This window comes from Oncorhynchus clarkii, chromosome 2 (genome assembly GCF_045791955.1).
Source record: "Oncorhynchus clarkii lewisi isolate Uvic-CL-2024 chromosome 2, UVic_Ocla_1.0, whole genome shotgun sequence".
Lineage (NCBI taxonomy): Eukaryota > Metazoa > Chordata > Actinopteri > Salmoniformes > Salmonidae > Oncorhynchus > Oncorhynchus clarkii.
The window spans coordinates 13,855,606-13,867,988 of record NC_092148.1 but is presented as its reverse complement, the minus strand read 5'-3'; the positions used below and the strand labels follow the sequence as shown (position 1 = coordinate 13,867,988).

The window sequence follows — 12,383 nt, the reverse complement described above, 5'->3', positions numbered from 1 at the left end:
AACCATTGCACATATGTTCAAAATGTTGTATCAAGACTGCCCAAATGTGCCTAATTGGTTTATTAATACATTTTCAAGTTTATAATTGTGCACTCTCCTCAAACAATAGCAATGGTATTCTTTCACTGTAATAGCTACTGTAAATAGGACAGTGCAGTTAGATTAACACGATTTTAAGCTTTCTGCCCATTTCAGATATGTCTATGTCCTGAGATTTTTTACTTACAACCTCATGCTAATCACATTAGCTTACGTTAGCGCAACTGTCCCGCGCGGGAGAGCACCGATCCGTTAAAATCACAGTCTTGTGTGTTCATCAATGGCTCTGCATTTTTTGTTCAGTAGGAGATGTTACTGTAGATCTGTAGGTCAGCATGTCCCTAAGAGGTGCTGCTGGGGTTTGTTGGGGCAGGAGAGGGTCATAAGGTAGAGGTCAGAGTACCTACAGACAGTTGTAACGATTGTCGGTGGAAGAAGATGAGGACCAAGATGCAGCGTGGTAAGTGTTCATCATTATTTTAATAAACTGGACACTAAATACAACAAGGAACAAAAGAAACAACCGAAACAGGTCCGTCAGGTACAAAACACACTAAACAGAAAATAACTACCCACAAATCATAGTGGGAAAACAGGCTACCTAAATATGGTTCTCAATCAGAGACAACGATCGACAGCTGCCTCTGATTGGGAACCATACCAGGCCAAACACAGAAATACACAACCTAGAACAAAAACATAGAATGCCCACCCCAACTCACGCCCTGACCAAACTAAAACAGAGACATAAAAAGGAACTAAGGTCAGGATGTAACAACAGTAACCAGAAAGGAAGGTTCAAACGGCATGAACTCATGGCACGGGTCAGAGTCGAAGTTGATCTGATAGAAGATAATATAGATACAATTATAGGAAGGAAAAAATCCATTAGTAGGACCTTCATATCCATGGTAAATTGAACCTTTCAGACATCTGCAATTATTGTTCTGCAGTGTTCTGTTATCCTTACCTGAGTGAATGAAGTAAGGAACAGATGAGTGTGAGAGAGGCCTGAGAGAGAGAGAGGAGTCGCCAGGATACTTCTTCAAACTCTGATTGTAAGCCTGAGACACAGAGAGTAAAGGATAAAGAGGGATAAATAAGTAGATAAAGCTTTGACAAACATAGTATGCCTCTGATACCAACCAAAACATAGTATGCCTCTGATACCAACCAAAACATAGTATGCCTCTGATACCAACCAAAACATAGTATGCCTCTGATACCAACCACAACACAGTATGCCTCTGATATCAACCACAACATAGTATGCCTCTGATACCAACCAAAACATAGTATGCCTCTGATACCAACCAAAACATAGTATGCCTCTGATACCAACCAAAACAACTAAGGTGCTAAAATTGAAATAGCCTAGATACCCTAGAATAGATTTGGAATTCCAAAAACTGACCTGTAGTGCAATCTGCAGAGCAGAGTACTGCACCCACATCTCCTGCTGCTGTGCCGGTGACAGTGAGAACGCCCCCTCTCTCATACTCAGGTACTGGGACCACACACACTCTGAGAATGGACTAAAGCACAGGGTGAACAGTCAGGAAACACACATGCACCATGTATAAACCCACACACATAAATAAATGTTCATTAACTGCATTACAATCAGAGACTAATTCATTGAGACTAATTGCCTTACTATTGGCAGATGGAGAATATCTTTGGCCATGAAAGATCCCAAAACCCTGAAGTGGACGGACCTGACACAAAAACATGGAAATACTCAACAAAACACTTTGAGGAATGAGATTCTTTATCTCATTAACACTACTTGGTTATTTATAGTTTATTATGTGATAGTAAACATGTGAGTTTGGGTTACCTGGGATAGGTAGGGTGGATGAGAGACTGGACAAACATCCCCATGGGAAAGACTAGCTCATTGATGGAGAGAAATGGTGTGAGGGACCAACCGGAGGAGAAGATGGAGAGACAGAGAGGGCAAGAGAGAGAGAGAGAATGCTCAATTCACATATTAATAACACATATCTACCCAAACCAAATCATATAGACTTTTCATGACAACTGGGCTCTCACACATCATCTCCTTCAGTCTGATAAAAGAGTTTGCTTGATCCCTGGTGCTAGAGGGAGAGAGACTGGATGTAGATGGAAAAATATTGTGTTCGTCAATTGTCACCTATTGATAAAATAAATGGGTGAAATTGAACTACCAGTACGTATATAGTACAATGTATCATCATCACTGGTAATATGATTCATTAGTGATATTGATGATGAAATCCTATATCTTATTGTCAATGTAGACTAGTTCCACTACAATAAAATACTCTTCCTTTGAATACAGTTGGTTGAGTTCAGCTTCACTGAAAATGTTGTTTTTAGTTGAAAGTCTTGGAGTTAGAGACTGACTCTGGGAAAACAGATTGTTCATTTCAAGTGGACAATGAATACACAGTTGTTTTTAAATAAGGATTCCAGTAACTTACATCCACTGTTGACCTTTTACCTTATTCAAAACAGACATGCGAGACTCCTCATCTCTCCACCTGAGATCAGGTAGTTTGGACTTGGAGGAATAGACATTCTGAATCACCTCCTCTGCCCAGAGGAAACAGACAATACAATTTCAACACACTTGTAATGTAATATCACATCTATAAAGTAGTTATCTTGTATTTTGTTGCTAAAAATAATGTTTCACATTTGAAAATCATTAATACTGTAGTTCACATAAATACAATTCATCAAAACATTTGAGTTCATAATTACATAACATGATTGACAGATGTAATAGTCCATGGGAGTTTTTGGAGTCTCTTATTTATTTTAGTTCTGTTTTGATTTGTTAAAAATATAGTGTTCAATCAAACGTTTTTTATAGTCATAATGCATCTTGTCTTCCAAATTTTACTGTTCACTTTAATTCTTTACTGTTCACTTTAATGCATATTATTGTCCAACAGAATTCTTTAGTAATGTCAATGCATGTTACGATCCAACAGAATTCTTTAGTAATGTCAATGTATATTATTGTCCAACAGAATTCTTTAGTAATGTCAATGCATATTATTGTCCAACAGAATTCTTTAGTAATGTCAATGTATATTATTGTCCAACAGAATTCTTTAGTAATGTCATCCATGTGAGTATCGAAGACACCCTGAAGACTTATACATACATAAAAATACACTGGGAACACTAAAATAACACATCCTAGATCTGAATGAATGAAATATTTTTATTAAATACTTTTTTCTTTACATAGTTGAATGTGCTGACAACAAAATCACACAAAAATTATCAATGGAAATCAAATTTATCAACCCATGGAGGTCTGGATTTGGAGTCACACTCAAAATGAAAGTGGAAAACCACACTACAGGCTGACCCAACTTTGATGTAATGTCCTTAAAACAAGTCAAAATGAGTCTCAGTAGTGTGTGTGTGGCCTCCACGTGCCTGTATGACCTCCCTACAACGCCTGGGCATGCTCCTGATGAGGTGGCGGATGGTCTCCTGAGGGATCTCCTCCCAGACCTGGACTAAAGCATCCGCCAACTCCTGGACAGTCTGTGGTGCAACGTGGCGTTGGTGGATGGAGCGAGACATGATGTCCCAGATGTGCTCAATTGGATTCAGGTCTGGGGAACGGGCGGGCCAGTCCATAGCATCAATGCCTTCCTCTTGCAGGAACTGCTGACACACTCCAGCCACATGAGGTCTAGCATTGTCTTGCATTAGGAGGAACCCAGGGCCAACCACACCAGCATATGGTCTCACAAGGGGTCTGAGGATCTCATCTCGGTACCTAATGGCAGTCAGGCTACCTCTGGCGAGCACATGGAGGGCTGTGCGGCCCCCCAAAGAAATGCCACCCCACACCATGACTGACCCACCGCCAAACCGGTCATGCTGGAGGATGTTGCAGGCAGCAGAACGTTCTCCACGGCGTCTCCAGACTGTCACGTCTGTCACGTGCTCAGTGTGAACCTGCTTTCATCTGTGAAGAGCACAGGGTGCCAGTGGCGAATTTGCCAATCTTTTTTTTTTTTTTTTTTGAATTTTACCCCTTTTTTCTCCCCAATTTCGTGGTATCCAATTGTTGTAGTAGCTTGTCTCATTGCTACAACTCCCGTACGGGCTCGGGAGAGACGAAGGCTGAATGTCATGCGTCCTCCGATACACAACCCAACCAGCCGTACTGCTTCTTAACACAGCGCGCATCCAACCCGGAAGCCAGCGCACCAATGTGTCGGAGGCTACACCGTGCACCTGGCAACCTTGGCTAGCGCGCACTGCGCTCGGCCCGCCACAGGAGTCGCTGGTGCGCGATGAGACAAGGAGATCCCTACCGACCAATCCCTCCCTAACCCGGATTACGCTAGGCCAATTGTGCGTCGCCCCACGGACCTCCCGGTCGCGGCCGGTTACGACAGAGCCTGGGCGCGAACCCAGGGACTCTGATGGCACAGCTGGCGCTGCAGTACAGCGCCCTTAACCACTGCGCCACCCGGGAGGCCGCGAATTTGCCAATCTTGGTGTTCTCTGGCAAATGCAAAACGTCCTGCACGGTGTTGGGCTGTAAGCACAACCCCCACCTGTGGACGTCGGGCCCTCATACCACCCTCATGGAGTCTGTTTCTGACCGTTTGAGCAGACACATGCACATTTGTGGCCTGCTGGAGGTCATTTTTCAGGGCTCTGGCAGTGCTCCTCCTGCTCCTCCTTGCACAAAGGCAGAGGTAGCGGTCCTGCTGCTGGGTTGTTGCCCTCCTACGGCCTCCTCCCCGTCTCCTGAAGTACTGGCCTGTCTCCTGGTAGCGCCTCCATGCTCTGGACACTACACTGACAGACACAGCAAACCTTCTTGCCACAGCTCGCATTGATGTTCCATCCTGGATGAGCTGCACTACCTGAGCCACTTGTGTGGGTTGTAGACTCCGTCTCATGCTACCACTAGAGTGAAAGCACCACCAGCATTCAAAAGTGACCAAAACATCAGCCAGGAAGCATAGGAACTGAGAAGTGGTCTGTAGTCACCACCTGCAGAACCACTCCTTTATTGGGGGTGTCTTGCTAATTGCCTCTAATTTCCACCTGTTGTCTATTCCATATGCACAACAGCATGTGACATTTATTGTCAATCAGTGTTGCTTCCTAAGTGGACAGTTTGATTTCACAGAAGTGTGATTGACTTGGAGTTACATTGTGTTGTTTAAGTGTTCCCTTTTTTTTTTGAGCAGTGTATATACTTCTCATCAGAACCCATATTTCTTTAGTTCTGTAGCAGTTCACTAAAATGTGTTCTAAACTCTCTTCCTCATGACAATTAGGCATGGGACACAATTAACATGTTCTATTTATATTTTGTTGCTGCTATTCTTCATCACAGCCTACATCCTTCTGTCTTTCTGTTCTCTAAACACACACACAAATCAAATCAAATTTGTCACATGCGCCGAATACAACATGATACAACCTTACAGTAAAATGCTTACTTACAAGCCCTTAACCAGCAATGCAGTTTTAAGAAAATACCAACAAAAAAAGAAAGCGATAAAAATAACAAATGATTAAAGAGCAGCAGTAAATAACAATAGCGAGGCTTTATACAGGGGGTACCAGTACAGAGTCAATGTGGAGGCTATATACAGGGGGTACCAGTACAGAGTCAATGTGGAGGCTATATACAGGGGGTACCAGTACAGAGTCAATGTGGAGGCTATATACATGGGGTACCAGTACAGAGTCAATGTGGAGGTTATATACAGGGGGTACCGGTACAGAGTCAATGTGGAGGCTATATACAGGGGGTACCGGTACAGAGTCAATGTGGAGGCTATATACAGGGGGTACCGGTACAGAGTTAATGTGCGGAAAGGGCAGTGTGGGGTGTAATAGAGATTGCGTCATCTATGGATCTGTTGGTGCGGTATGCAAATTGGAGTAGGTCTAGGGTTTCCTGGATGATGACCAGCCTTAAAAAGCACTTCATGGCTACAGACGTGAGTGCGATGGGTCAGTAGTCATTTAGGCAGGTTACCTTAGTGTTCTTTAGCACAAGGACTATGGTGGTCTGCGTGAAACATGTTGGTATTACAGACTCAGACAGGGAGAGGTTGAAAATGTCAGTGAAGACACTTGCCAGTTGGTCACCGCATGCTCAGAGTACACGTCCTGGTAATCCGTCTGGCCCTGCGGCCTTGTGAATGTTGACCTGTTTAAAGGTCTTACTCACATTGGCTGTGGAGATGTTTCAATGTTACTTGCCTCAAAGCGAGCATAGAAGTAGTTTAGCTCGTCTGGTAGGCTCGTGTCACAGGGCAGCTCTCGGCTGTGCTTGCCTTTGTAGTCTGTAATGGTTTGCAGGCCCTGCCACATCCAATAAGCGTCAGAGCCGGTGTAGTACGACTCGATCTACACCCTGTATTGACGCTTTACCTGTTTGATGGTTCGTTGGAGGGCATAGTGGATTTCTTATAAGCTTCCGGGTTAGAGTCCCGCTCCTTCAAAGCGGCAGCTCTACCCTTTAGCTCAGGAAAACAGGAAGTAGTCACAGGGCTGAGTGAAGGGGTCGACTGAGACGGGCAGACGGGTGGTAGCTCTGTGACAAGCCAGAGAGGTACATGGAGGAGAGGCTGGAGGTGTGCTCTCTGGTGGGAGGTGCTGCTGGGAGTAGTAGGCCAGGCCCACTATGGAGGCACAGGAGGAGGATGCCAAGAGGAAGAGCAGGAGTATCCACAACCAGGGCTTCACCTCCTCTTCAGACTGGGGCTGGGGCTCAGGAAGGGTATCCAGCTGGGGTAGGGGCTTGGGCTCAGGAAGGCTATCCAGCTGGGGTAGGGGCTTGGGCTCAGGAAGGGTATCGGGCTGAGGTAGGGGTTGGGGCTCAGGAAGGCTATCCAACTGGGGTAGGGGCTGGGGCTCAGGAAGGCTATCCAGCTGGGGTAGGGGCTGGGGCTCAGGAAGGCTATCCAGCTGGGGTAGGGGCTGGGGCTCAGGAAGGCTATCCGGCTGGGGTAGGGGCTGGGGCTCAGGGAGGGTATCCGGCTGGGGTAGGGGCTGGGGCTCAGGGAGGGTATCCAGCTGGGGTAGGGGCTGGGACTCAGGAAGGCTATCCAGCTGGGGTAGGGGCTGGAGCTCAGGAAGGCTATCCAGCTGGGGTAGGGGCTGGGGCTCAGGGAGGGTATCCAGCTGGGATAGGGGCTGGGGCTCAGGAAGGCTATCCAGCTGGGGTAGGGGCTGGGGCTCAGGAAGGCTATCCAGCTGGGGTAGGGGCTGGGGCTCAGGAAGGGTATCCAGCTGGGGTAGGGGCTTGGGCTCAGGAAGGGTATCCAGCTGGGGTAGGGGCTGGGGCTCAGGAAAGCTATCCAGCTGGGGTAGGGGCTGGGGCTCACTTGACACATGACAATCTTATTATAACCTATATTGCCCCCCCCCCCCCCCCAAAAAAAAAGAACTGATGCATTAAGTAGAAAGTGTTCAGCCTGTGGCATGCCAACACATTGATTTGACATCACCTAGGATCAGCATAAACTTCAGAACATTTCATGAGATAGGTAAAACCTGCAGACGGTCTTTTAATTGAGGCTCTGCTGGGATTTCTGCCATACTCTGTTGTGTGTCTTGTTCGGTCTGTCTGGGTTCTCCCTCCATCAGCCAGCTGTCATCTCAGCTCTCTATCTTCTTTCATCACTCACTGCTCTCCTCCTCCTCTGACGTTTTGATAAACAGAGTTGACCTGGCAGCCTACCTCTCTCTCTGCTACATTATCAGGTGGCACTGTGGATTCATTTAGACTGTGACATGCACGTGGGTGTGTTTGATGTGTAGGAGGAATCCTCTTCAATCCACAACCCTAAAATGACAGAGTTTTAACTCAAATGTTTTTATTTTACCTTTATTTAACTAGGCAAGTCAGTTAAGAACAAATTCTTATTTTCAATGACGGCCTAGGAACAGTGGGTTAACTGCCTGTTCAGGGGCAGAACGACAGATTTGTACCTTGTCAGCTCGGGGATTCGAACTTGCTCTAACCACTAGGCTACCCTGCCGTAATGAGAACATAACGTCCCTAAGCAACAGGTCGGTACAGAGCCAATAAAATCAGCAGAACTCTGAAACACAGAAAAAGTCAAAACATTAAGAGGACACATTGTCCTCTCGATGCAGGGTTCTCAAATGAAAAAACAGTGCACACACAGCCGTCTACCCGCGTCACTATCAGTGCAGCAGAGGGTCTGGTATGAATTGATAGAGAGAGCGAGGGTGTTCTAGAGGTCATCTGGCAATGGAACACGCCACTGATAGCATAGTGGAGGACACATGGAGGAAGAGAGAGATACTGTATTTGATGTGAGAGAATGAGGACAATACTGAACAATAACTTCCAGGAAAAGACACTTAATTATTGCAAATGCCAAACAGGCACAATAAAACCACATAGGCACATTTAGGCAATTAGCAGTTTTATTTTGAGTACAGTAAAATGAAAGAAGAAAAAGAATGACATGTACTGGTAATTAATGTTGGCATGTTTGGAACCGTAAACATACACACAAATGTAAGAGGAATTTATAACAACTATATGAAAAGAACAAGGCAATCATCATTAAATAAATGAGCAACGTGGTGTTTTTGAAGGCATCATCACACACCAATGGTCTGTCAGTGAAGACAAAGGCATGGTCACAAGGGTGGAATCATGTGTGCAAATAAAAAAATGAAAACAACTGAGAATACTAAAGATGATACCGACGACCCAGATAACATGCATATGGAGTCGTATTTGGCCATATGGTTTAGGATGTTAGTTTGGTCATTAGGGTTGTGTTGCTATGCCAGACTGAGGATTGTATAAGGATGGGTGTTTGGTGCCAAACCAGTCTGAACAGGAGAGATAGGAATACTAGGGTGGAAATGGCAACTCACAAAGTTTCACAGAAAAATCACAGAAAATAAGTACTTATCAATGAAATACAGTATGGTAAGATTACAAGCAGAGTAAATATAACTGATATCGAGACATAAAAGAACACTAAGCGGAATAATGGAAACAGTGGTAGTCATTGGAGTATTATGAGAAAGGAAGAGGAACAATATACTGTGTAAAGCACACAAAATATGATTAAAACTTGAAGTGAATTCCACAAAAACAAAGGCAGTGAATTTAAAGTGTGATGCGTTTGAGTGACGTGTTACCATCACCTTGAACTGTATTGGTTTGATCTACATGCTACTGCTACAGTCAATAACCTACTACACTCTACTGGAAAACAGACTGGCCATTTGATCTGTTGCATGTTTATAATACTTAAAACCCTGATTCAGAATCAGTTTTATCATGTTATTCAGAGAGCTGCAAATGCCCAAAATACTAAGCATTTGTAAATGCAGATGTATAGTGCAAAAAACCATGAGTTTACCTTTAGGTGAATTGAATTAATGAGAGGTAATATCTCTATGTTAATCATTAGATATCTTAACTCGCCTGCACACTACATAAGTATGCGTTCAAGAGCGCCTCATTGAGGATGATAGGATTATACTGTACTGTAGGTCCTGGAAGTTGCCCCTAACTACTGATGCAGGATCCAATGTTTTCCCTCCATCCCCTTTAAATTAAAATTAGGGATGAGGTAGGGTAATCTGATCCTAGCGGTTAAGAGCAACTTCTGCCTGTAGCGTAGGTTCTGTTCTAAGCCATGTGGTCCTCTTTAAACTACAGCACTCTATTTAACATGAGGAGATCATAGGAATGGAATCTGTGCTGGGCTAACTTCTGACCTTTGTTCTAGGTAGTGTCTCTAATCATGATCTTAAATCTTCTATTCTTTTGACAAAGAAATAAATGGTAATTTTGATCGTATTGTACCCTCAATCTGTGTTTGATAAAATGGTGAGAGTAACTGACAGTGATCTGTAGCTATGCATGCCTATAAAGCAACAAACGCACACAACAAAAACAAACGAGAGCGACATTCACATATTTTTGTTCGTTTTTTTGCACTGTTTTTAGCCCAAGAGGAACTACATTTCCCACAGCACACTGCTCTGCTACATCGTGTCTGATGGGATATGTAGTTCTGTAGAAAGCACTCTCTAAAGGCAGTTAAGCAACTTGTATGTTTGCAGGCACTACAACTCCCAAAGTGCTTCAGGTGCCACCAGCCCACCAGAGCTCAGCCCTATGGGAGGTGCAGGGGAACATGAATTAGTCCACCTTAAACTTTTGTTCAACTCCTCGTGCACTGGGGTCAGGGAGTTACACTAAACTACTGTTACTATGTCTCAAATACTCTGAAATACTTCCCGTCTTTTCCTTCTGTACCACTGAAAAGTGAAAGACAAATCAAAGTTGTATGGCTGAAACCTTCTCAACAAGTTTTCCAATCAGTGGAGAGAGAAGAGGAGAGGAAGCCATCTTTGACTGTTGGCCCATGACTAAGCTATACTTGTGCAAGACATGCTGGGAATTTTAGCGTAAACAAAACATGGCCTTGATAAGACTGGCATTAACACAAAGGGAGAAGGCGGGGAGAGGAGGAGGAAGTCTATCTCAGTGCAGTACATTACCTCTGGACTGAGAGAGGGAATAAGCAGAAAGAGGAGAGAGACATAATGACATCTGCATGCACACACACACACACACACACACACACACAGAGCGCACAAGTAAAGCCCTGTTGCAAAGACAGAACGGTGGAAGCTGAATGGATCCTGTGCCTTGGATTTGGTTCAAAGTTCGACTTGAATAACAGATGTGTCCACCAATCACTGCATAGCCTTGGCCCGCTGGGTGTGGCACTTCATGCACAGGATCCTGCCGTCCAATGGGTAGCAGCCGTCTGCGTCCGCCTCTATGGAGAGGGGGCGGGAACAATCCTGCAACCAGGAAGAGAGACTTCAGGATGTGCAGAAGGTCACTGGAAAACATTTACATCCAAAACACTCGGGGGATTCAAACTGTTTCGACATTTAACCAGCTCTTTAAAATACATCTTCAGGAGTTTATCTTTACATCTGGCACAAGATGTAGCAGGTCTGTTGTCTTTACCTCCCAGCGGTAGTACTTTAGATGTAGCAGGTCTGTTGTCCTTACCTCACAGCGGTAGTACTTTAGATGTAGCAGGTCTGTTGTCCTTACCTCACAGCGGTATTACTTTAGATGTAGCAGGTCTGTTGTCCTTACCTCCCAGCGGTAGTACTTTAGATGTAGCAGGTCTGTTGTCCTTACCTCCCAGCGGTAGCACTTTAGATGTAGCAGGTCTGTTGTCCTTACCTCACAGCGGTAGTACTTTAGATGTAGCAGGTCTGTTGTCCTTACCTCACAGCGGTATTACTTTAGATGTAGCAGGTCTGTTGTCCTTACCTCCCAGCGGTAGTACTTTAGATGTAGCAGGTCTGTTGTCCTTACCTCCCAGCGGTAGCACTTTAGATGTAGCAGGTCTGTTGTCCTTACCTCACAGCGGTAGTACTTTAGATGTAGCAGGTCTGTTGTCCTTACCTCCCAGCGGTAGTACTTTAGATGTAGCAGGTCTGTTGTCCTTACCTCCCAGCGGTAGTACTTTAGATGTAGCAGGTCTGTTGTCCTTACCTCACAGCGGTATTACTTTAGATGTAGCAGGTCTGTTGTCCTTACCTCACAGCGGTAGTACTTTAGATGTAGCAGGTCTGTTGTCCTTACCTCACAGTGGTAGTACTTTAGATGTAGCAGGTCTGTTGTCCTTACCTCACAGCGGTAGCACTTGAGGTGGAAGTTCTTGTCGAGGGCCACGACTCTGACGGTCTCTTGACTGCCGGCGTCAGGAACTATGGGCTCATTACAGCTCACACACAGGGGAGAGAAACGCCTACAAGCAGGGGGACAGAGAGGACATTAGACTGTACCACACACACACACAGGGGAGAGAAAACACCTACAGGCAGGGGGACAGAGAGGACATTAGACTGTACCACACACAGGGGAGAGAAACGCCTACAGGCAGGGGGACAGAGAGGACATTAGACTGTACCACACACACACACACACAGGACAATACCTGAGAGAGATAGAGAGAAAGACAAGGAGATGAGAGGCCGTACCTGTGGTAGTCTGGGACACAGTATGGGTTGTTGTTGTCGTCGGTGATGAAGGGCGCCCCCTCCAGGCTGCAGGCGCAGGTGCAGCAGCGGAAACAATGGGCATGGAAACACTGGCCCACCGCCTTCAACACACGGTCTGTAATACGCTCCCCACACCGAGAACACACCGCCAGAGAACTCTGTAGACACACACAGACAGGAGGGTGGGAGAGCAAACACGGTACATGTCTTTGTGTGTGAGAGAGTGAATGAATTACTATAAGCTGTTTGTGCATGTA

General features: G+C 45.2%; 1 protein-coding gene and 1 pseudogene across 2 annotated transcripts in view; both read right to left on the bottom strand.

Annotated features, from left to right (window-relative positions):
* Positions 1-369: 369 nt before the first annotated feature.
* On the bottom strand, positions 370-9,954 carry LOC139419154 (uncharacterized; annotated as a pseudogene).
* The window catches only part of LOC139422064 (zyxin-like), a 22,567-nt gene continuing 18,656 nt past the window's right edge, over positions 8,473-12,383 (bottom strand). For both annotated transcript variants that reach the window (XM_071173219.1, XM_071173214.1), the window contains exons 8-10: positions 12,106-12,284; positions 11,753-11,873; positions 8,473-10,905 (exon numbers count right to left, since the gene is read on the bottom strand). In XM_071173219.1, the coding sequence (XP_071029320.1) occupies positions 10,795-10,905; positions 11,753-11,873; positions 12,106-12,284 (411 nt within the window). In that variant the 3' untranslated portion in view covers positions 8,473-10,794. The remainder of the gene's footprint in view (positions 10,906-11,752; positions 11,874-12,105; positions 12,285-12,383) is intronic.